General features: G+C 43.9%; 1 protein-coding gene across 3 annotated transcripts in view; it reads left to right on the top strand.

Annotated features, from left to right (window-relative positions):
* The window catches only part of GRIA3 (glutamate ionotropic receptor AMPA type subunit 3), a 279,870-nt gene extending 258,955 nt beyond the window's left edge, over positions 1 to 20,915 (top strand). Inside the window, exons 14-16 of one of the 3 annotated variants that reach the window (XM_020976366.2) lie at positions 10,174 to 10,288; positions 13,062 to 13,308; positions 18,673 to 20,915. In XM_020976366.2, the coding sequence (XP_020832025.1) occupies positions 10,174 to 10,288; positions 13,062 to 13,307 (361 nt within the window). In that variant the 3' untranslated portion in view covers position 13,308; positions 18,673 to 20,915. Of the gene's footprint in view, positions 1 to 10,173; positions 10,289 to 13,061; positions 13,499 to 18,672 lie in introns of those variants that run through there. The other 2 variants (XM_020976365.2, XM_020976367.2) reach the window with 2 other exon arrangements.
* Positions 20,916 to 22,912: the final 1,997 nt, after the last annotated feature.

The following is a 22,912-nucleotide window of genomic DNA, read 5'->3' as shown; positions in this document are numbered from 1 at the left end:
TAGGTGCTCTTATTGTCCCCATTTTACAGGTGAGGAAAGTGAGGCTGAAAGAAGTCACACAGCTAGCAAGAGTCTGAGGCAGGATTCAAATTCAGGTCTTCCTGACTCCAGGTCCAGCACTATCTGCTGTACCACCTAGCCTTCCATAAGGGAACTCAACTAAGGTGCTGTCAGAGGGAATGGAAAGGAGGAAACAGGAGACATATTGAAGACCGACTCAATAGGACTTGATGACTGGTTGGGTACAGAGGGCCAAAAAGAGGAAGAACTCAAAGGTGATGCTGACCAGGTGACTAATGGCCCTGACAGAAACAGGGAAGTCGGGGTGGGGGGAAGCTGATTTTAAGAGAAAGAGGAGGAGTTTGCTTCTAAGCATACAGAGTTTGAGATGATCGATAGCACAGCCTTGCAGGGAAGCTATCTAGCAGGCTGCTGGAAACCAAGGCAGGTTTGAGCTCTCCTGGTGGCCCCAAGAATACAAAACCATTCAGCCCACAAGCATTTATTAAGCACTAATTATGTTCTAGGCACTGTGCTAAGTGCTGGGGATACAAAGCAGTGGGACTGGGGGTGGGGAGGGGCCAGGGAAGCTGGGATCCAGGAAAGGATCGCTCCAGTGCCAACTTGCATGATCAACTGGCTTCCCTTTCTAAAAATGACTGACATTTCAATGTTCAGAAATCTTTCTGCTATTTCCTCCTTTATCAAATGAGGAGGGTCGATAGAGGCAACACAGTACATTTAAAAAGCAATGGAAAAATACTATTTGCCGTATGGGATGGCTCTTGGGGAGGGGGCAGGATACCTAGGATACCATGATGATGTAAGAAACAGAAAACACCAACCAAAAAATTGTTTAAAAGCAATGGATTTGGAGGCAGAGGAACAAGGCGCAAATCTGCCCCTTATTAACTGTGTGACCTTGCCCAAGTGACTTCACCTCCCTGGCCTCAGTTTCTTCCTCTGTAAAATGAGGGGGGACGGGTAGACTAGATGGCCTCTGAGATCCCTTCCAGCTGTAGAACGAGGAACCTATGATTGAATGAGGTCCGGATGTTCTGCAAAGGCATTTTCTCAGGCCTAGATCATACCAGCTGTGACGGGATCGACTTCATATAACTGAAAAATCAGTTGAGGGGAAATGATAGAAGTAAAGAAGGGATTCTTCTTAGGCTAAGAGCCCACCAAAGCTCATTTACAAATGTCATGGGCTCCACTTACTTGTTACAGACTGGTATGTGATTCCTAAAATTTTAGGAACCTAACTGAGCCCAGCAGAGCCAAATGAGAACAGGGCCAGCACAAACCACCAGAAAAGCTGGGGCTAATTTTCAACATTCACAAATGTTTTCTCATCTTGTTGTTGTTATTGTTCAGTTGTTCCAGTAGTCTCTGACTCCTTGTAACCCCATTTGGGGTTTTCTTGGCAGAGATACTGGAGTGGTTTGCCATTTTTTTCTCCACTCATTTTTCAGATGAGGAAACTGAGGTGAACGAGGTTCAGTGACTTGCCTAGGATCACCCAGCTTGTAAGTGTCTGAGGCCACATTTGAACTCAGATCCTCTTGACTCCAGGGCCAGAACTCTATCCACTGCACTACCTTGCTATCCTAATTTCTCATCTTAACATAGAAAATAATAAATATTTGTTGAATTGAATTGAATTATTCAATGGATCTGTGATCTCACTAAAAAATATCCTACCTCCACTGTCTCATCCTTTCCTTCTCATGCTGGTCCATGTTCTCAAATAGATCCTCCCACAGAGGGTCCACCCAACATTCTGGAGAAATTCCTCTAGGCCTTTTTCCATTTCATGAGTACTGGTTATCGCTTGTTCTCAATAAAAGACCATCCACTCTCATTTTACTGTCGGATAATTCCAGAATAATAACCCTTATGGCATTTCTTCTGCAGAGCTCATTGCTGGAAATGTGCTATAAGCCACTTGTGCCCATCATGCATCTCTCCATTGCCCCTCGGATCACTCACAACTTTCATTCTTTGGAGATTAATATGGTGGTCTAAGATTCATAACCACAGAGAGCATCACTGGGAGGAACATTTGACTTTAAAAAAAAAGATTGGCTTGTGCACCAGGGAGCAGAGACATGATTAAAAACAGTCCAGCCTACCCTGTTCCTCCATTTAAGCCTGAAACCAACTCATCCGTCTTATAGATACTGATGGCCTCATTCAGTGAACTAGCTATCCAAATTCATGCCTTAGTATGTATAATAGATGTTTTTCATCCATTTAGTTTCTTCTGTATAGATTGTTAAGCTGATCTCTTCACAGTAATCATGGATCTTAGTGAGGGGGCCCTATAATATTTAGGTGTTTGATGCAACTAACACAATATAACCTCTGAACAAGAGCCTCTAGAAGATGGGAAAATCCTTCTTCCATTTGGGCCACCATAACAGTGGTAGACACCTTTGGTGAGTGTACATCTCTCCCTGTTTTATGCCTCACTTCATAGTAATAATGAGAGAGTTGTTGAACCTACTCGTTTTCTATGGTTTTAACGTATACATGAGAGAGTCTTTGTATCATCTTAACACATACACGAAGGAGGACTTTATAAGCTGTATTTTGATCCACCAAGTCTCTTTGTGATCATCAATAAAAAACAAATATAATAGGTTCTTGTTTTTTCCATACCTTTCAGTCAGGTGAATGAGTAAAGATCTAATCTGCTGTAGAGAATCATTTGGAAAAGCGTGCTTGTTCCCTTCTCATCTTTCCGTCAAGGACACCCTGAAAATGTAATTATTGTGTAAATCATTCTCATAGATTTTCTAAAGATGAGAAAGTATGGGCTGGTAGTTATTGACATCCTATCTACCTCCTTTTTTTTGACATTTTCATCGTCCATCATTTTTTTCTGCATCCTTTTGATATCTTCTCTGCCCCCAGATAATTTCTTTTGTTTTTTGGTGAGGCAATTGGGGTTAAGTGACTTGCCCAGGGTCATACATCTAGTAAGTGTCAAGTGTCTGGTCTGAGACTGGATTTGAACTCAGGTCCTCCTGACTCCAGGGCAGGTGCTCTATGCACTACACCACCTAGCTGCCCCTCTCAAGATAATTTGTGAAATGATCCCTTGATGTTTTGAAGGTTGTTTTGCCTCCAGCCCAGATTTCCTCAGTGTGCATTGATCAGGTCCAGTCACTCTTCCCAAGTGCCATTATTAATTGTCATTTCTCCCTCTAGGACTCAGATGATAGGAATCAAAAGTGGTACTTCCATTTTCACTGATCATAAAAATAGTTACAGTAACATTAACAAATCTTGCTGCTTGTTGTCCTCCTACCAGCATCATCTATGAATACTGGGGGATGATGTGGCTTAGTTGAGTCTCATGCCAAACTTACCTTAGCCTTACTTTTGCTTCTGCTTGTTGTTTTATGAGGTAATATCGCTAATATTCTTCCACCATCCTCCTCCATACAGATGTGTTTGCATCTTGCTTTTTGTTGAATTTAACTGAATTAAATTTATAGTTCGGCATTAAGGGAAACACGAGTCATTAGCTTACAGGCATCTCAAGCTCAACATCTTGTCCAAGTTGTCTTTGTAACTTCTCAGATCGATGGATGTTCTTTTCCATTCCATTCAGGGAGATGATAGAGAATAGAAGTAAGATAAAAGCAGGCTGTGTCAAAGAATAACCTCCTTCTTCCAAACTTCCCTCTTTCCACTGAAGGCCATCAATATTTTATAGACATCTATTGAGAGCTTCAGAGTGCACTACGACTTCTGGGACATCCTGTGTACTATTATTCATTATGATTCAATGTCATTATTGAGTATATATTGTCTCCTTCCCATTAGAATCTGAGTTCCTTAGCTGTAGCAACCATCTTCCTCTATTTGCACCTTTGGTGCTTAACTTAAAAGCCCCACTGGGGCTTTTGCACATAGTAAATACTTAATAAATGCTTCATCCATTCATTTTTCTTACTTCAAGGCTCAATGTAGAGCTGCCTTCTCTGGAAAGCCTTCTCCACACCACCTCCAGTTATTAGGACCCAAGTCCTTCACAAATGCCTTATATTTGATGTATATTTTGTGTCCCCCAGTAGAATGTAAGCTCCATTGCTTCCCACCTCCCTCCCTCCACAGTTTCCCTTTAAACTTAGCTTACGCTCATGTAATATTTTACCATTTGCAAAATGTTTTCATATCCATTACCTCATTTGACCCCCATAAGCCAGTGAGGCATGCAGAATGCAGATTATTGCTTCTGTTTTGTAGATGAGAAAACAGAGCCTCAGAGACATGAAGGTGACCTGCCAAGGTCACATAACAAGTAAGTGGCAGAGCTTGAACTTGGACCCAGCTGTTCAGACTCTAAGTGCAGCATCCCTTCCAATGTTATTGCAATTTGGTTGGGCCATAGATTATTTGTGTTAAAGCTCTAAGGCAATAACATACTTTTAAAAATATTCAGACTTCAAGCTAAACCTTTCAAATATGGCATCTTTAAATATACTGTTAGAAACATGACCCAAAAACACACACATGCACACACACACACACACACACACACACACACACACACACACTGGATACCCCTTGACCAGTGTGGTCCCGATGACAGTAAGGATAATCACCTACCTTGATGTCATATGTCTGAGCTACTTTATGGAAGGTACCCAACAGGAGCTGGAGATGTTGTCTTCTTGTAAATAATGTTGAAATCTTTCCAAGTGGTCTTGGCAGATACTGGCTGTGTCATTGTTTCCTCATATTCTCTTTTCCCACTTGCCCCCTTTATGTCCTTAAATCTGTCACTCTGCATACCAACTTTGTCAGCTTCAGCTCCATTTTCCATAGTTCAAGGTCCTCTGGAGACACTGCATTTCCAGGCATCTTCCAGAATCACTAGATTCTTTGGCAGAGTCTTTTTGCTGATAAATTACCATGGCCCACATTTCTCTTCTTGCTTTTTCTTGCAAGACAGCCCAACATTCTTAAATTACTCTCTTGGCATTTTTTGTTATAGCAAAGAATTTGACATGACTCCAAGCTATTCACTACTCAGGTTATCTTCGAGATAAAACTTTTAAAACTTCTTTATGTCACAGGTATCTTGTTGCCGTGTATTGCTTTCGACTTTCTCGAAAATAAGTTTAGGGGATTTTTTTTTTGTTCTAAATATCTTTCATTTGTTTTTTCAAAAGAAAGTACAATTTTGCAAGGGGAAAATATCCTGGCTACCTTTCAGGAATCTCGGTTTCTCTGATATCATTATTGCTTGTTTCTCGATTTCTACCCCCCCCTCCCCCTGCCCATGTAAAATTTACATTACCAAAATCATGTTGAATCCATAAGATATGCCCTAGAGCCTGCTTGGTTGCTCCTAGGGACAATGCCTGCAATTTGCATCATTGTCACCAAGTAGCAGTAGTGCCCTGAATTACAGGGCACAGTTTTTGCAGTTCCTTTAGCCCTAAGTGTGGATGATTGAAATATGGAAGAAATTAAGCTATGTAACCCACTAGGTGCCCTTTATTTTCTGGGAGGAGGAAGAGGAGAAGGAGAAGGAGAGGAAGAAGAAGAAGAAGAGGAAGAAGAAGAAGAAGAAGAAGAAGAAGAAGAAGAAGAAGAAGAAGAAGAAAACAGTTTATTAAAGTATCAGTATTGTTTCTGATCACTATAACAATGAAGAAACAAAAAAATAATAAAATCTCCATCTAGAAACAAATAGATTTCTTACTGGCTAACTTTTGCTGAGTTTAATCACTACTCAGTTTAACCCATGTGTCCTTCAGGCCTAATTTGAACTCACTTTGAAGCTTCTAGACAATAAAAAATGCCACTGGCATTGCCTGTGCATTGCCACCAAAAGCATGGTTTGGCTATCACAGCAACAAGTATCTAAGTGTGGCAAGATTCTGGTCACTTTAATCTTAAATCTCTCTTCTTCAAAATGTCAAGCATTTCTTATTTCCCTAGTGTCAGTATTCCGTCCACTGATACAAATCACAACTCCACTGTGACTTAGAAGATGATCTTTGAGAGTTGTTGTGGCAAAAGGGAAAATGAAATCAGCAGCCTGTGGCTAAACTGGTGATGAGCCTCTCCAAATTTTCATGGCTGGACTTCAGACCACAGACATATGGTCTGTCACCAGGCCTGTGCTTTTTTAGCTGCCAGAGCTCATATTGTACTGGCAGAACTCCCAGAGTCACCTGTGTGCCATGATAAAGCATCAGAGGAGGCCATAAGTCACCCTAACTCTTTCACTTAAGGCTTCATCCATCTTTGGGTTGTGGCTAGTCTTGCCAGTCAAGCTGCCAGAGCAAAGACTCCGCTCCACTCTTATTCCCCAAATGGAAAAGAAAACCAAGCTAACATGGTTACCAGCTACCTCATGCCAGCCAATAGCTGTCCCACAATCAGAGAAAACTCAATATGCCCTTAGGATATGTTTTGGTTTTTCCCACTGGCTCTTGTCCTTAACAATGAATAAGTCCTTGCTCTCTCTTCTGCCCAGAGTCCATCTACATTTAAAGATCACTTCCCCCTTCCTTTGCCTGCCTTTGTGATGTTTTCTGAAATGGATTGGACTTGATGGAGGGGGGAGATTTTTTTCCCATTCAAAGGCTATAATTCCGGTTGTCTTTGGTGCTTGTCAGCAATGGCAATGTAACGACCCACTGTATGTCAGTTGTGGGTCTCAGTGCTTTCAGGCAGGACTCGGCACCTTCTGAGAGGCCATTGTGGCTCCCACACGGAGTCACTGAAAGGACCCAAGGCAACAGGTGGGCAACCTTCCAGTTAGAGAAGAGAGGAACCAGGTGAGCCAGGGGCCACCAGGAAGGCCTCATCTGCTCAGAAGAATTTCCACACATTCCAGCAAAGCAGGAGTTAGAAAGATCTGAGTTAAAATCTAGCCTCAGACACTTAACTGTGTGACCCTGGACAAGTCACTCTACCTCCCTAAGTCTCAGTTTCCTCATCTGTAAAATGAGGCAGTTGAACTTGATGACCCCTAAGGTCCTTTCCACCTCTAGATCTAGGATCCTGTGAGCCTTTGAATTAACAGGTAATTCTTTTGAGTGCTACTACTCCCTGTCAAGTAGTAATTCACCACTTTGTGGAAATAGTGTTAAGCAGACAGAGCGCTTCCTTGCTAGCACCTGGCTGACACCACCCAAATCAAGACAATAGGAGTTTTGGTTGGCAAAGAGGAGCAGTGAGGGATAATTTTGAAGCAAAGAGAATGTGGTAGAGTGATAATCACGATTAGGAAACCTGAGCCAACCAAAGTAGGGCCATGAAGGTCCGTGATACCTTGGAGCAGAGGGAGAGGAAATGTCAAGAGTTTGGAGAGAAGTACTGAAATGAAGCCCAGAAGGGGTGAGAGACATACCTGCTGATAAGCCCACCAACCCTAGGTTGTATAGACCCAGTCCAAAGCATAGACAGGCCAAATAAATGGGGGAAGGAGAAGGGAAAAGAAAGGAAGAGAAAAGGAGGAAAAAGAGAACAATACAATTATCCCTTCCACATCTCAGGGGTTAGGGGCACTGCACCCCCTCGATTTGGAAAATCTGCGTAGAAGTTTTTGGCCCTCGCTTTGTACCAAAGAAGAAGTCTGAATTATTATGGTATGAAATGATCAAGTAGGTTGATATTATACAATACATGTATTTTATGCACTTCTGAGTTTCTAGACTTTTTTCTGTGTCATCTGTTAGCTTTCATGTGTTGTCTGCGCCTTCCACAAAATTCCCAAAAAATTCCCATCTAATTTCTAATGCCAACCCGCTATATATCGAAACCGCAATGGGAATGTTATGATGTGCAAGAGATCATTGTATAAAGAGGAGCAGACAGAAATGCCCATGTCTGGGAGGAGTGAAGATGGGCCAGACAACAATGATTCAGGGGGCCCCAAGAGGCATCGGTAACAGAGGTTACCTGGCCCGGCTTTAAGGGTTCTCCTGAGTCCTTTCATTTTCAGCCCCAGATAATAGCATAATGGAACTTCAAGCTTCCTTCAGGGCATCCCATGATGCTTTACATACGATATAGCACCCTCATCAATTACGTCTTGCTTCTCAATTCAAAAGACCCTGGCCACCAGGCACTTAAGGGAAGTCTCCCCAAAGACTTTCCCAATTGTATAATGAAATGCAGGCTCCAGTATCCAACAATAGCCTGTGTCGTCAACCTACCAATATCTTAAGGGTCCTCAGTTAAGAAGCCACATTACACATCCAAAAGTGATACTAGAGGAGGCAAAGTTGCTCCCTCTTATGATGGTGATGGTGGGAAAGAGGCAAGGAGGCTCAGTGAGTAGGGTAGCTCCAGAGGCCTGCTCTCTGTACCTATGGCAGGATTGGCATTGGTCAGAAAAGGATGATTGGTCAGACTTATTTGTGAGATGGAAGGAGCATTATGGGACATGTCCATGGTGACCCTTGTCATCTCCCATAGAGAGTAAGTGGGCCAGTTAGTCATGGTACCAGGGCTGGTCAGGATACCATCAGCTGATGATATTTTTTCATGATTCAGACTATGTAATAGTTGTTTAATTCCTGCTGGTTTCCTTTTTTTGACTTTGCTTTATAATAAGCTAACACTGTGCCCTTTTGCCCAAAGCAACTCTATTCTCAATGAGTTGACCTCATTGAACGTTCAACTTCCCTAGAGAGAAGACAGGGGGCAAGAATCATCATAGTCATTGTCAGATGAGAAAATAACCCCAGAGATAATGCCAGTCACCCCAGGGCAAGGACAGGCCCACTCAAGCATCTGATGGGCTGGGGGCAGCAAATGACCTTCTTGCCCATTTAGAGGAGACATGGGGCCTGGAAAATTTACCTTGGTGGATTTTGCCCAGTGTCTTTGTAGAGAGAGGCCCCCACTACTAGAGACACATGCAGAGGCCCCCTAGCTCCTCCACACAGTTCTGCAATCAACAGTGTCCCTGGCACCACTTGGTACTATGCTATCAGTTGCTTACCTCACAAGTGGTTTGCCTTTGAATCCAAAGTGGCCATTTCAATGGCCAAGGATGAGCTGTGTCTTTGGAGGTACCTCAGCTACAGTCATATAGCCATAGCAATTAGAAGGCTACCCAGAGTCTAGCCCCTCCATCTCTAGCCCCCCTGTTCTCTCCTTTCACCTGACTAACATGTTCCCCCTGTTTGTAACCTGGAGGGACAAGTGGATACCTAGAATGTTGCCACATGTACAACATTTACCTTGATGCTTCAAAAACCTGGATCTTGAATCCTCCCACCACCCACAGGAAGGCCAACCCCTTCAGGCCTTAGCAGACAAGTTTCATGAGTTTCTATAAGGAAAAAAAAATTGATTTTGATGCCCTATCCCCCCCACCCCATTTCTGGTGGTGAGCCTCTGCATACTTAACCAGGGAGGTGATCTTCAGCTGCCAGATACACAGTCCAGGGCTCAGCCTGGAACAGAAACCTGTACAGCTTAGTAGGAACTACTCTGGCAGTGCCCTTGAAAGCCCAGGGCACCTCCAGCCCACAGTAAGCCCTAAAAGGAGGATACCAACAGAGGCGCATACTCTGAGGTGTGCCTTGGGTCAAGAGATACTTGCGGTATTAACAAAGACTTAACGGCCTTTTTGGGCCTCTCCAATGAATGTTTCAATGAACTTTCTCAGCCACTATCTTCACGTGGCTAAAGAGGGGGATGAGGACGACACAATGACGATGACAACAACAATGTCTGATCTATTGCATTCTGCTTTTCTGTCGGTAATGTGGACTCCCTTCTCATTCTTCTCCTCAGCTACTTCCCTTGCCCCCAAATGCTTTCTGTCTGGAAGTCGAACAAGATGCCCAGTTAGATCAAACCCAACTCGCAGTAAGTGGCAGTCAGACAATTGCACCCACGGGGAGAGAGAGCCCGCCCCAATAAGTGACTGCCTTGTTTTTCTACCCTCGTTATTTAACAGTGTGTGCCGATTACTCAAAGCGATATGGGCAGGCCCTGGTAAATATAGAGATGCTCTAGTGTAAAGTTTGATAAGGTAAAAATGCTCAGGTTGCCTGCAGTGTCTAAAATGACTGTGGCCAGGGCTCCCTGCTTTATCGCTTTCTATAGTTTTAAAGTAGTTTGAAGCTTGAATAACATAAAATAACATAATATAATGTTATTTATGTTATTTCCCACGTGAAGAACGCCTGTAAACCTTGCAGTATTGAAACTCAGTGAACAAGGCATCTTAGACAAGCTGAAAAACAAATGGTGGTACGATAAGGGGGAGTGCGGAGCCAAGGACTCCGGGAGTAAGGTCAGTCGCTGGCGGTCTTTTTGTACTGATTAGCAATCGCAGTTTGACCCACTGTTTATTTGATTCCCCCTGAAATGGCTTTCCCAAAACAACACCCGCACACACACACACATACATGCACACACGCATGCACACACATGCACATGCACACGCGCATGCACACACATTCACATGCACACACATGCATGCACACACGAGCACAAACACACATAACCCTACCTCAATACAATGGGACCCCCTTATAATGCTACTCTTGAAGCAATGGAACAAGAATGAGCCTTGGGGACCAACCATATTATACCAGCTGGTGGTATTATGCAGCTTCTTTTGGAGAAAGGCCATGATTTGGCCCACAGTATATTCTAAGGGGTTTCCAGTGTATTTTGCATTTTAAAGGCTCAAGGAAAAACAATTCCAAAATCACAACCAAAAAAAAAATCACGACAGCTTTTTTTTTCTCTTCCAGTATCAGAGACTTTGTAAGTTGTAAGTACTTTTGGTTATTCTAATATTGTGCTGGCCCCACCCTCAAATCGGGAAACCAGACTGGTCTCTGGAAGAATTCATGAATCAGCTTCATTCCAGCTGCTGTTGAATCAAGTCCAGCACCTGGGTGGTTCTCGAAGACCACCAAGTCTGTCCCATTTCTCACTTCCAAAGCTATTTGGAGCGCTTTTGAGATCTAGCCGCATGCTCGTTGAGGGTATACATCGTCAGGATTAACATCACATTGATAAGCATGAAACACTCTTCCCCGCCTATCCCTCACCCCACCCCTCTATCCCTTTGCTCCCCCAAGAAAGTTTTTTTTTCCTTTGAGTTTCCGTTTTTTTTTTCCTTTTTACTTTCTTTAAACTAATATTGTGGGATTGGTTAATTCATTTCATGAAACGCCAACATTCATTTCCCCTATGCACCGAACCATTTTGCTACTGTAGCTCTATGTCTCATGGCCATAAATGGCGTAATTGCCTGGGAGCTCAGTTATGTGAAACTCAGAACTCTTATTGCCATAGCTTATAGGGGTCACGTCAAAGAACACATATGAAAATCCAATAGTGGGACTGGGATGAAGACATTGGGTTGGGGGGAGGGGTTGGGCAGGGGAGGAGCCAAGCTAAAATTGATCAGTTGCTGTAAGTGGCATATATTATGAATGACTTCCTCAACTTAAACTGTCGCTTTTCCTACCTGGATGAGCAATGAGTCACAGGGTTGCTTACAAGGATATTTTCCATCCTCCTTCACATAGAGTCCAATTTCAATTGGCCTTTGCATCAGGGCAAATAAGTATAGGACTAGCATCTAAGAAATAGAAACATGTGGATATGGTCATATGAATGTATAATCTTTCGCATTTAACTTTAATTGCCTTAAAGACCCAAGGATCACCTACGTTCCTCCTGTTGCTCAGCATCCCTGATGGCTCCCCGTTTGCCTTAGAGTTAAAACAGGGAATTTAATCTAGTGGGGTAATAAGCATTCTGATGAATCCAGTAGCAAAATGGTTACAATTCCCTCTAAACAGATTACAAAATGCTACTTTTTCAATGAAAATCCCTCCTCCCTCCCTTGGTCAGTCCTACCTTGAAGGTGGGGTCCAGGTAGCAATTTTTTTTCCTTTCCATTATTCAGCAATCCAGGTTTTGCTTTCTCATGCAGTCTTAGCTTAGTCAAATTTGCAGTCTGACCTGAAAGTAACTGACCGTCTTCCTCATTTTTAAAAATTAGCATATAGAAAGCTTATGATCAGTTTAGTATTTTCAAAAATTATCTTTGACATTCACTGAAATCCAAGTTTTAAAAGGAGCTGGCATTTTTTTAAATCACCAGCCTCCTAGAAATGTTCCCTGATTTGTAAATGGAGGCAATCAGGGACTAAAGGGGCCTCCTACTAGGCCCCCGCAGCTCTTGGGAGGACATTGACAGACTAACTTCTATTGCAGATGGAGTCCATCAGCAGAGAGGCTTGACACCCTAATCAAAGCTAGTCCTAGAGTGAAGTCTCAACCACTGAGAAAGAAGTGGAGCAAACACTGATATAAAGACCCTGGCAAAGAATGTCCTCAGCTCAGAGTTTTAGGAAATTCTATTACTCTCACCCATTGCTTTGGGGACTGATAGACATAGTGCTTCAAGGAGGAGAGGGGGAAAGGACTGCAGGGTAGAGAGGGCAAAGAATACTTCAGGTTCCCAAATGAAAAGTGTTACTTGGAGAGAGGGGGAGAAAGAGAGAGAGAGAGAGAGAGAGAGAGAGAGAGAGAGAGAGAGAGAGAGAGAGAGAGAGAGAAAGAAAGAGAGAAAGAAAGAGAGAAAGAAAGAGAGAAAGAAAGAAAGAAAGAAAGAAAGAAAGAAAGAAAGAAAGAAAGAAAGAAAGAAAGAAAGAAAGAAAGAAAGAAAGAAAGAAAGAAAGAAAGAAAGAAAGAAAGAAAGAGATGTCATGGCTGAACTCTGACAATAGGTATTTATTGAGGCTGGCAAAGGAATGAATTATGCTTCCATTTACTCTTTGGTTCCTAAAGCTAGTTGTCAGGGGGTTATGCTTTTAACATCTTTTTTGAGGTGGTAGGACCCCTGGGATCATAACAGTCCATAGAAGCATAATCTACTCATTGCATGACATGAGCCAGTTGCCAGGGTTGAGCCATACCATCTATGCCTGTGTTTAGTTATCCTGACAGCATAGGACAGCCCTGATCTGTTGCAAAGCATGATGATGTCCCACTACCTGTGATTTTTCTCACCAACTGATCACATTGTCCATTTCTCTTAGGACAAGACCAGCGCTCTGAGTCTGAGCAACGTGGCCGGTGTATTCTATATCCTTGTTGGAGGCCTGGGGCTGGCCATGATGGTGGCTCTGATAGAGTTCTGCTACAAATCCCGAGCGGAATCCAAACGCATGAAACTCACGAAGAACACTCAAAACTTTAAGCCTGCTCCTGCCGCCACCACCCAGAATTACGCTACTTACAGAGAAGGCTACAACGTGTATGGAACAGAGAGTGTTAAGATCTAGGGTACGGCCAAGGCCTGCTACGACTAAGCTAATTGCCCTTCCGTTGCTGTGCATTGTGTGCCCTTTCCTTTTTCAGCTCGGTGATGTTCTTCCGAGCCATGTCTAGTCTAAAGAGTGTTTGTTGGATTCTTTGAAAACTATTCGGCGACTGTGCCTTTCTTGTCACACTTAATGAATGATGCTTTCCTTGAGTTTCTGGGTAACATGTTTGTGATTGAATTGCATTCCCTCGTCCTTTTCCCTTTCCCCTTCCCCTCTCCCGCCACGGAGCAAAGTCTCTAGAGAAGCCATTCTCATTACTCAGTCCAGTAATCAATGATAAAAATGAGTAGCAGAAATGAAGTGAAGTGATCCCAAAGGGAGTCTATGATTCTTTAAACAGTCATTTGAATCCAGGGACCTTTTTTTTTCCCAATATTTGTGTCATATTTTCCCTCTTTTTCCCTCCCCCAAGAATTCATGCTCAGGTAAGTGACATGAAACAAACTCCTCCTCCCCCCCTTCCCCCCACCCTCCCCATCTATATTCAGACTTCTGCTGTTGGAGGCCATTGGGACCTAAAGATCTACAGCAAAGCCTCACCTGATTCAGACCAGCTGCAAGGCCAGTTTGAATTAGGGAAATGTCTGATTATAGACATCTTTTCAGGAATCGATTTTTAATACCTTTCAGTACACATGCCATAGTTAATAACCAAACTGCTGTCTGCAATAGAAAAGAACAATGAGTGGTTCCATTCATTAGATAATCCTTTGGTGAAGGAACAATAGCCAGAGCTTCTACTCACTCTCCTTCTATCCCACAACCTCGGGGGCAGTCGACCTCTCCATCAGTCCGATTCCATCCCTCCTTCACTATTTGAGTTTAAACGGAATCTTGGTTCCTCAGTTTACTCTTTGTTCTTTGCTGCTGCAGACATTAGCTACTTTTCGATCTTTAGCCATAACATAGTCAAGAAATGTTACTAACAATGTTTTCAAGTAGTTCAGCTGGGCCTGCTTTACCGAATGGAAAAAAAAATAATGAACTTATTTTTAATTAGCATCATCCATTTGCATGCAAACACTTAATGTGTCAATGTCCTTAAAAACATTTTGTTCCCCAGAGCAGGTTAAACATACCCTTTGCAATTTTGTGCACATTTTTAATTTGCTTAGCAACTCTTCCTCTTCACAGAACAGTGCAAAGGCAAACTTCAGCCCAGCCCCCCTGAAATTATCCCAGATTTGATATTAGTGGGGTCAAAATGAGCGATACCTTGCATTGAGATAGTAAGCTTTTAACACTCCAAAATGCTTTCACATCTGTTACCTCATCTGAGGAAAGGTACTATGGTGCCCATTTGACAGAGGAGGAAACTGAGAGCCAGCGATGCTAAGTGACTTGCCCAAGGTCACACAGCTGCCAAGTAGGGGAGCCAAGGCTGGAACCCAGGTTCCCTGATTCCTAGTGGGAATGCTCTTTCTACTGGATCATCATGCCTCTGTAATTGCCCAGGTCCTGTTGGTGACCTTCAGGAGCCTAACGTGGGAGTCAGCTAGATGGAGAGCCAAGTCTAGCCCTGTAAGCTCAGTTCTTCAAAGGAAAGCTCTGAAGGGAAAGGGAAAACATTGCCAAGCTCCTCTCTGTCCACATCCCCGTTATGGTCTACTTGGTGATAAGCCATTCTGGCTCGTGAGACTCCATGCTCAGGTCCCTCTTTCCCTCCCTCCCAACCCAGATATATTCTGTCACTGAAGGGCGGAGGGGAGTTACTGTCCCAGGACCTTTGGATCTGCTGGGGCAGCTGCCATTACACCCAAGAGTGTCCCAGCATGGTCCCCAGCCATAGATGCTCAGGTACTATGACCTCCATACCTTATTGAAGTGTCTACTGGCCTTCAAGAAAAAAAAAACCATATCCCCAGGGAAGGGGCCTGAGCAAACCCTGGAATCAGCAAACACTGGACCTCCAAGTTACTGAGCAGAAGCATAGAAGCACATAGTCCTGAGGTAGGTGCCCCAGAAGAAGAGCTTGCCTTGGCTCCAAGGCGGAGCTTGCCTTTTGCCCTTTTCTTTGGCTTCAGTCTTGTGCCCTTGGATGAGCTCCTTCCCCCAAAGCAAAATCCTGCTTCTTGAGGCTTGAGTAAATGAGAAAAGATTGTGTCTTGATGGACGAACAGCAATACAGTAACACCCCAGTTAGCACCCAGACAACCATGGCGGGCCTGAAGCCAGGGCAGAGCGTCAGCCCAAAGGGCTGCCTTCTAAGGCTGTCTGTCAGAGGCCTGTGGGAACAAGGGAAAAATCTCCTAAGTCCTTGAAATAGACTCTGCCTGTGTCAGTGCACAAATCTGAGCTGGACTGGAAAACCAGTAGTGAATGCCAACAGTGAGCTTGGCAAAGTGTTTGTTGGGAGGACACCGGTTAGGTCAATGAAAAGCCTCTCACTTCCTAAGAACTTTGGGAAGTTTCTGCCTTCTCCTGCAGCCTGGATATAGTCGGGAATTGAAGGATTTCAGATTTAGAGCTGGAAGGAATCTCGGAAGCCATCTAGTCTAACTGCCTCATTTTACATATTGGGAAATTGAGGCCCAGGGAAGTGATGTGACTAGTGCATTAGTCACACATAGGATCCTAGACCTACAGCTGGAAGGGACTTCAGAGACCATCTAGTAGTCCAACCCCTTCATTTTACAGATGGGGAAATCGAGGCCCAGTGAGGCCAAGTGACTTGCCCAAGGTCACACATCTGATCACAGATCTAGAGCTGGAAGGGACCTCAAAGTCCACCTAGTTCAACCCCCTTATTTTACAGAGGGAAAAACTGAGGCTCAGAGAGGAGGAGAAGAAACATGCCCAACACTGCTCAGCTAGTCAATGGCAGAGCCAGGACTTGAACCCAGGTTCTCTCTGATTCAAAAATCCAACATTCTTTCCACTACAAGTACTGTCTAATGGTCCCATTGTCTTTCACAACTCCCTCTGGCTTCTTACATTTCTAATCAGACTCTATTTTTTAAATACTGGTTATCTCTCAATGATTATGCGATAGAGTATAGATCACAGATCATAGCTCTGAAGCTGGAAGAGACCACAGAGGCCATCTAGTCCAACCTCCTCTAATTTTACAGAGGAGGAAACTGAGGTATAGGGAGGTTAACTGACTTGCCCAAGGTCCCACAGGGTAATGAGCATAAGAGGTCGGATTTGAACCCAGGTCCCCGGACTGCAGAGCCACTCTTCTTTCTGCTGTTGTCGACTTTGGAAACAAGTGTGACTTTTGGAGACAGGATCTCCTTTTCCCCTCTAGGTTTATTCTCTCAGGCAATCTGAGCTGTGTGCTCCTACAAGGCTTCTTTGGAGGTGCTGAATGTTGAAAATGATCAAATATAAGATGAGCCTGTAAACATTTCTGAGTCAAGTCCCTACAGGCTATGAGGGGTCATCACTTCATTGCCTATACGGGTTGACTTTTGGTAACTGAAAAAATGACACTAAGTGACCCATCCCATCTTTCCCCACTTTGCTGGGTGCCTGAGGTGTTACTGTAGTTTGTATTGCGTTTGTGTTTTCCCAAAGTCCTTTCCCCTCGGAGACCTCACTTTATCCTTGCAGCATCCTGGGAGAGAGGGAGGATGAACCCTAGCCCTGTTTGGCAGATGGGGAGGCAGGCACAGAGGGCTTTTCTGAGGCCTGGCAGCTGGTCTCCCCAGTGGCCAGCAGGAAGCAGTGTGCTTGGAGCCTTTAGCCAAGGAAAGCCAATTTGTTCACGTTTCTGAAATTGTCTGGTTCAGAGCTCTGGAACAGAACTTTTGGGCTTGAGGATGGGAGGGGGCAATGTCTGCAATGCCCTTTCCACTAAGTCCTGTAGTCACTCCTGGCATGAGGAGGGGACATGTCATCCAAGCAGGCCATAATCGTGCTATCCCACAGGGGTGAAAATCAGTATCGGGACAGAAGGGGAGGGAGGGACCCACATGTGACCTGCATCTCCACCAGGCAACATGGCGTCAAAGCGAACATCCCTGCAATGGCATATCAAGTCGCTGGACAATTTGCTTTCTTATTTTACAACTTTAAAACTCTAAAAGCTTAGACTGTGGGTAGGAGAGAAACCATCTGTAACCTTTTAAGCAAAAGGAGCGGCCACAGGAAAACACTTAATTCCTCTGCAAGAAATATTTTTCCTTGCTACATAGGCTCTGAAATGAGCGTACCTTGGGCACAAAATGCATATGTCCTCAACAGAAAATGCATTCGATCCACCTTTATTAAATGCTTAGTCTATGCAGAGCACAAGTCTGTAGAGTTTTCTAAGGGATTTATAGTATAGTGGTATGGGTTAGACATACACCTAATTGTCTTTATTGCAGGTTAGAATACAATTAAGTACACTAGTAGGGTTTGGGGCCCAGACCTATGATTTCATTAGTATAGGGAGCTCCCAGGTGAAAACTCCCTCTACTGATGGGCAACTCGTTTGTAATGTCTGGTCTTAGAGAGTTGCCTAAGGCATAGAGGGGGTAAGTAATCTGTGTGATCCATGTGGTCACACAGCTGGGATGTGTCAGAGACGGGAATTGGACCCAGGTCTTTTAACCTCAAGCTTCAAGACAGCAGCTCTTTCTTCAACCTCAGTCACCCGGTCTCTCAATTTTAATGCATAAGAAAGATAAAAGCGAGAGGCCTGAGAGATTCAAGATGGGGGGAGAGTAGGCATGGAGAATCATTTCTTAGTGAAAGGTTTGGGGAAGGTTTCTGGAAGGAAGTTAGGTCTTGAAGGGAAAGAAGGATTTCAACATGGTGGGAAATACTGGAGTACAGTCTAGGTTTGTGCAAATGCACAGGGGTGAGATAGAACAGGATGAAGTGAAAGAATAGTAATGGGCCTAGTTCGGCTCGAATGTAGCATATGTAAAGGAGAGTGGCATGAGATGAAGATAGCAAGTCAGGTTAGAAACAGATCAGCGTGACCCTCAAATGCCAAGAGGGGAACCTTGTATATGTTCTTAAAGGTGAGAAAGACACTAAAGGTCTCTCCACAGGGAAATGACATTACCAAATCAGATCAGTCCTTCACCTTTGCATCTCAGTGCCAGTGACAGATGGTTTCTATCCTACAAGCAACCTAAGCCATCAGCCAAGTACCCAAGGCCTCAGGGTCTTTAGGAAGCCCTGCAGGGTAGCTCAGGCCCTGCCTAGCTGACCATGGGCATCAAGCTTCAGAAAATGGGCCAGCTGGCTACGTGAGGGCCCATGAGGGCCTACACCAGCTGGGGAGCAGTTTGGTGCTGGTGCCAGTCTGAGAACTGTAGAACCCTGGGGTTTGGCCAGGGGATGCCCAGCCTCGGGGCACAGCTGAATCTCCCACTTGCCTTTGCAGGTCCCTCCCCACTGGGAGCATGTGACAGGACGATTCACCGAAAAAGTGGCTGCTTCAAGGATCCTGAGCCAGATTTTTCTCTCTCCTTGGTGTCAGGCATGACACGAATATTGCTGATGGTGCAATGACCTTTCAATAGGAAAAACTGATTTTTTTGTCCTTCAGTGCCTTATGGAACACTCTGAGACTTGCAGCAATGCAAATCATCATTGAAATATTCTTGCTTTGCTTGAAAATCTAATAGACACACAAACTAACATACACACGCACACACACACACACACACACACACACAAGGTGGATGGGCAAGATTCTCATATGGAAAAAAGGAAATAATTCTTATAAAAACAAGCAGTTCCTCAAAAGCCATTCTTTGATATCCCAGTATATATCATGTACACAGTAAATAAGCATCCTGTTCTTCGACAAAACAAAACCAATTTCCCCAAGTTCATTTCTATTAATACCATCCCCTTCCCCAACCCATGCTCCATCTTAGCGAAAATGATTTCAAATCTACGTCTCCCATCGCTTGAGAAACCAGACTGACACTTCTAGTATCGGCTGCTGTCCAGATGTTTTCAGTATTCCCTATCAGTGGAGATTTTCTATATACCCTATATCCTTTCAACATTCCCAACATGTGTATATCCTTTGACCATGAACACAACCCTCTGAGAAAAGAGAATTCAAACACTTTGGACAAAGAGACTAACCCGTGACTTCTCAGCAGTTGGCAACCAGATTCATTGGAAGGCTTCTGTGATTTCCCAGTTGGTGAAGAAGTTAACTGCACTCTCCATTCCCTCTCCCATGGGTGACAAGAGAACAGGACACTTCTTCTGTCAGGCATACCTCTTGGTGCTTTTATTCCAACGGATTTTGAGCAGCTTTCCAAGAAGCCCAATCACTTTTTCTTGCTTTCTGTATGTATTGGAATCCCCCAAAACCGAAGAGCTAGCAAGCATTTAGGTGAGGGAGATGCTGCTCCAAGTCGTGTTTAGAATCACTTTTTTCTCAGAAACAACACTGTGTTTTAGCTCTGCTTTCTCTGATAAGTATGCCTTTCAAGTGTCCACCAATGGAAATAGGACAGCTTTTCACAGAGGGCCTACCATTTCAGCCTAGGCGCTTTCTCCAGCTCACTTCACTCTTGCTAGACCTGGCCCACCACCTGTTACCTGTGACTGCCCGTGACACTCCATCCCAGACTGCATGTGTCCTTTTCTAGTTGGCGAAGGTTAAAAAAAAAATTAAAATTAAAAAAGGCGTGTTCTTAATCCTACCGCTAAACAGAGATCCTCAGCACTGCTCACTTGGGACCCTCAAGATGGATCAGTCTCCCCACTAGGGTGCTCTGTCAGAGGCCCACTTCACTCCATCCATAAATAAGTAAATAGATGCATCTGTACTGTGGGATTCAACTGAAAAGTCTGAACAAGTACAGTCTCCATGCACTAATCAATTACCTCCTATATAGCAGTCTGCTTTCTGCAGTTTTGTAGTCTTAGCTCATTGATGATGAGAGCAGATTGGAAGTTAGGAGACTGGAAAGACTGGGCATATTTGAGTCCTTTCCCAAAGTTGTACTCTTAGGCCCAGATGCTGAGTATTTTAAACTCAGTCTTCAGAAGGGAAAGAGAGACAAAAAGTCCTGTCGGATGAAACATTACCAGGAAAGTGTAATATAAATTCATTTCCCAAAACTGTTTCATAAAGAGAAGAACTCACCTGTCAAGTATTAAAATGGTATTGAACAAGACGAAACTGTTGTGGGGTTTTTTTCCATTTTTTCACGAAACTGTGATTTTCAACTTTGGAATGCTATATATCATCCCCTGCAGTGGGAAGCTACAGCTGTGCGTGACAACATTGTATAACACAAAGCGACAAACCGGCCTTGGACAGAGAGAAATGGCCATTCATGTAAGCTATTCCATTTCTTGGCATGAAAACTTCACCAGAGTGAAGGGCCGGTAAATTGGTTTGTTATTTTTTTTTAATTTGCATGTATAAAATTTTTTAAAGTATCTATTGCTTCAACTTCCTGCTACTAACTTTAAGCTGTGAGAGTTCACGCAGTAGAGACTTGAGGATTAAATTTCTTTAGAGGTTCTTTTCCTTTTGTCATTAAAACTGCACTAGAGTGAACGAAAAAATTTCCAAGCAAACTAATGGCTATTGAAGCATAAATTGCATGTGTGGGCAAAAGTTCCCAAGCCTCAATGTAATGGGGTATTGTACGAACAGTTTTAGTACATTTTGTAAATAAAATTATAAAGAAAATTCGGCTTCTCTGTTCTGATGTCCAGTTAGTCTCCTGGAACGATTCCGCTCTCCAGACTCCCCATGCTCATGTTCATCACACCCAACTAGTCATGAAGTCATTTAATCACTCATTCACTCACCCAGCCACCCACTCACTCACCTACCCACCCAACTACTCATTCACCTACCCACCCACTCACTCATCTAATCCAGGGCTTCTTAAACTTTTTCTACTCAAGACCCCTTCCTCACTTCTTAAACTATGGGTCGTGACCCCATGGGGTTGCAATCCACAGTTTAAGAAGTTGAATTCTAATCTAGCTACCCAGCTACCCATTCACCGACCTAGCCACCCATTCATTTACCCAACCACCCACCCACTCACCTACTCAGTCGACCACCCACTAACTCCCCACCCCCTGGCTCCGACTTGGGCCAAGGCAGGCCCTCAGGCCTGAACCATGGCATATAAATTGCTGATGAAAGGAAGCCTGCTCTCCTGAGCTTAGATTTGGTGAGAGATCCTTAGCTCTCTGAAGCAAAGGCTTCAGATTGACTATGCTGTCTGGGACATGGGGGCAATATGTGGCTCTCTCCAACCCTTTCTCCCTCTGTGTGGCCAATGTTCAGGGCCCTGAGGCCCCCATGCTAGCTGTCCTTTCCGTGGCCTACCCAGATCTTCCATACCAAAACGGTGCCTCAAGCTCTAAAGCCAGTTTGGACTGGCTGGTCTCTAAGGTCCCTTCCAGCTCTAGAATTCAAATTACTCTCCTGCTTTCTTGCTTCCTCACAATCTGTCTGTCTATTGCCCCAGTCCTTGGGGGTGTTATCTTTAACAAGATAAGAAACATTTGTGCTACAATGCTCATGGCTTAATGTGGGGTGGGAAATCTTTATCCTATCAAGTACTTCTGGTCCACAGGGGAAAAAAATCAATCAAGGGCCACAGGAAACCTAGAAGCAGCTTAATGTAGTTAGATTTCCTTTGAGGTCAAGACACATAAAACCCATGAGCATAAAACTGTATTGAATAAATATAACAAATATTCTCAAATATCCTTTCATTTCCTATTAATGGCTGGTTAGAGGAGAAGTAGAGAGAAAGGAACAGGGAAATAGTGGGAGAGACTGGGGGGCTGGAGAGAGGGAAAAAGACAAATGGGGAGGGAGGGAAAGATTGACAAAGGAGAAAAGAAGAAGAGAGAGAGCGTTGCTGAGAGGGAGTGAAACACAGAGCAAAATAGAGAAAAATGTATGAGAATGGCAGAAAGAAGAAGGAATAAAATAGGGAGAGGGAAGGAAAGAGTCCCTGTAGGTTTTGAAGTATTAAGTAATATTCATTCATTGCAGTTTGCTCTCCACTTGGGCTATGGACATCCGTGCTCTGAAATTCTAATTAATTAACTGTTGTCCGTAGTTCTTCAACTGCTTTTTATCCTTCAACTTTCAAAGGTTCCCCTTTGACTAGGGTAGCCATGCAAGCCGCCAAGGAGAAATTCTTCTCTGGGCTATAGTAGCAGTAACTAGAATAATGCTACTCTGAAAGCTATCAAGCTAAGGTCCAGCTAATCATTATTGTGAGGTTCCCCACCTCTGGCTTGACGTGCCATCACCCTCAGATGACAAATTTGTATTCTGGCAAGAGTCTACAATGCTAAGGCCCAAAAGAGTGACTAATTTGGAGCACTATGACAGGCCAGTGTGAGAGATTTTGTTATTCAGAGAGGCCTTTCAATACCCCTGTAAGTAAGCCCATCCTTGTACACAGAGCCAGTCCTGGTAGCAGGATCCCCATCAGCTTTGTCCCAATTCTCACAAAAGTGACAGAAACCCTTGGCCCTGTGTCTTTGCTGCCACAGCTACACCCAGATAGAGTGGAGCTTCATTAATGGTGCCGTCTTCAAAGAAGAAGGGCAGGCATTGCTCAAAAGGAAAAGAATTAGTGAGCTCCCATAATACTTCAGTGCTAGAG

This window comes from Phascolarctos cinereus, unplaced genomic scaffold (assembly GCF_003287225.1).
Source record: "Phascolarctos cinereus isolate Bilbo 61053 unplaced genomic scaffold, phaCin_HiC Scaffold_8;HRSCAF=390, whole genome shotgun sequence".
Lineage (NCBI taxonomy): Eukaryota > Metazoa > Chordata > Mammalia > Diprotodontia > Phascolarctidae > Phascolarctos > Phascolarctos cinereus.
The sequence above is the reverse complement of the archived record's forward strand: the minus strand, read 5'-3'. Positions and strand labels throughout refer to the sequence as shown.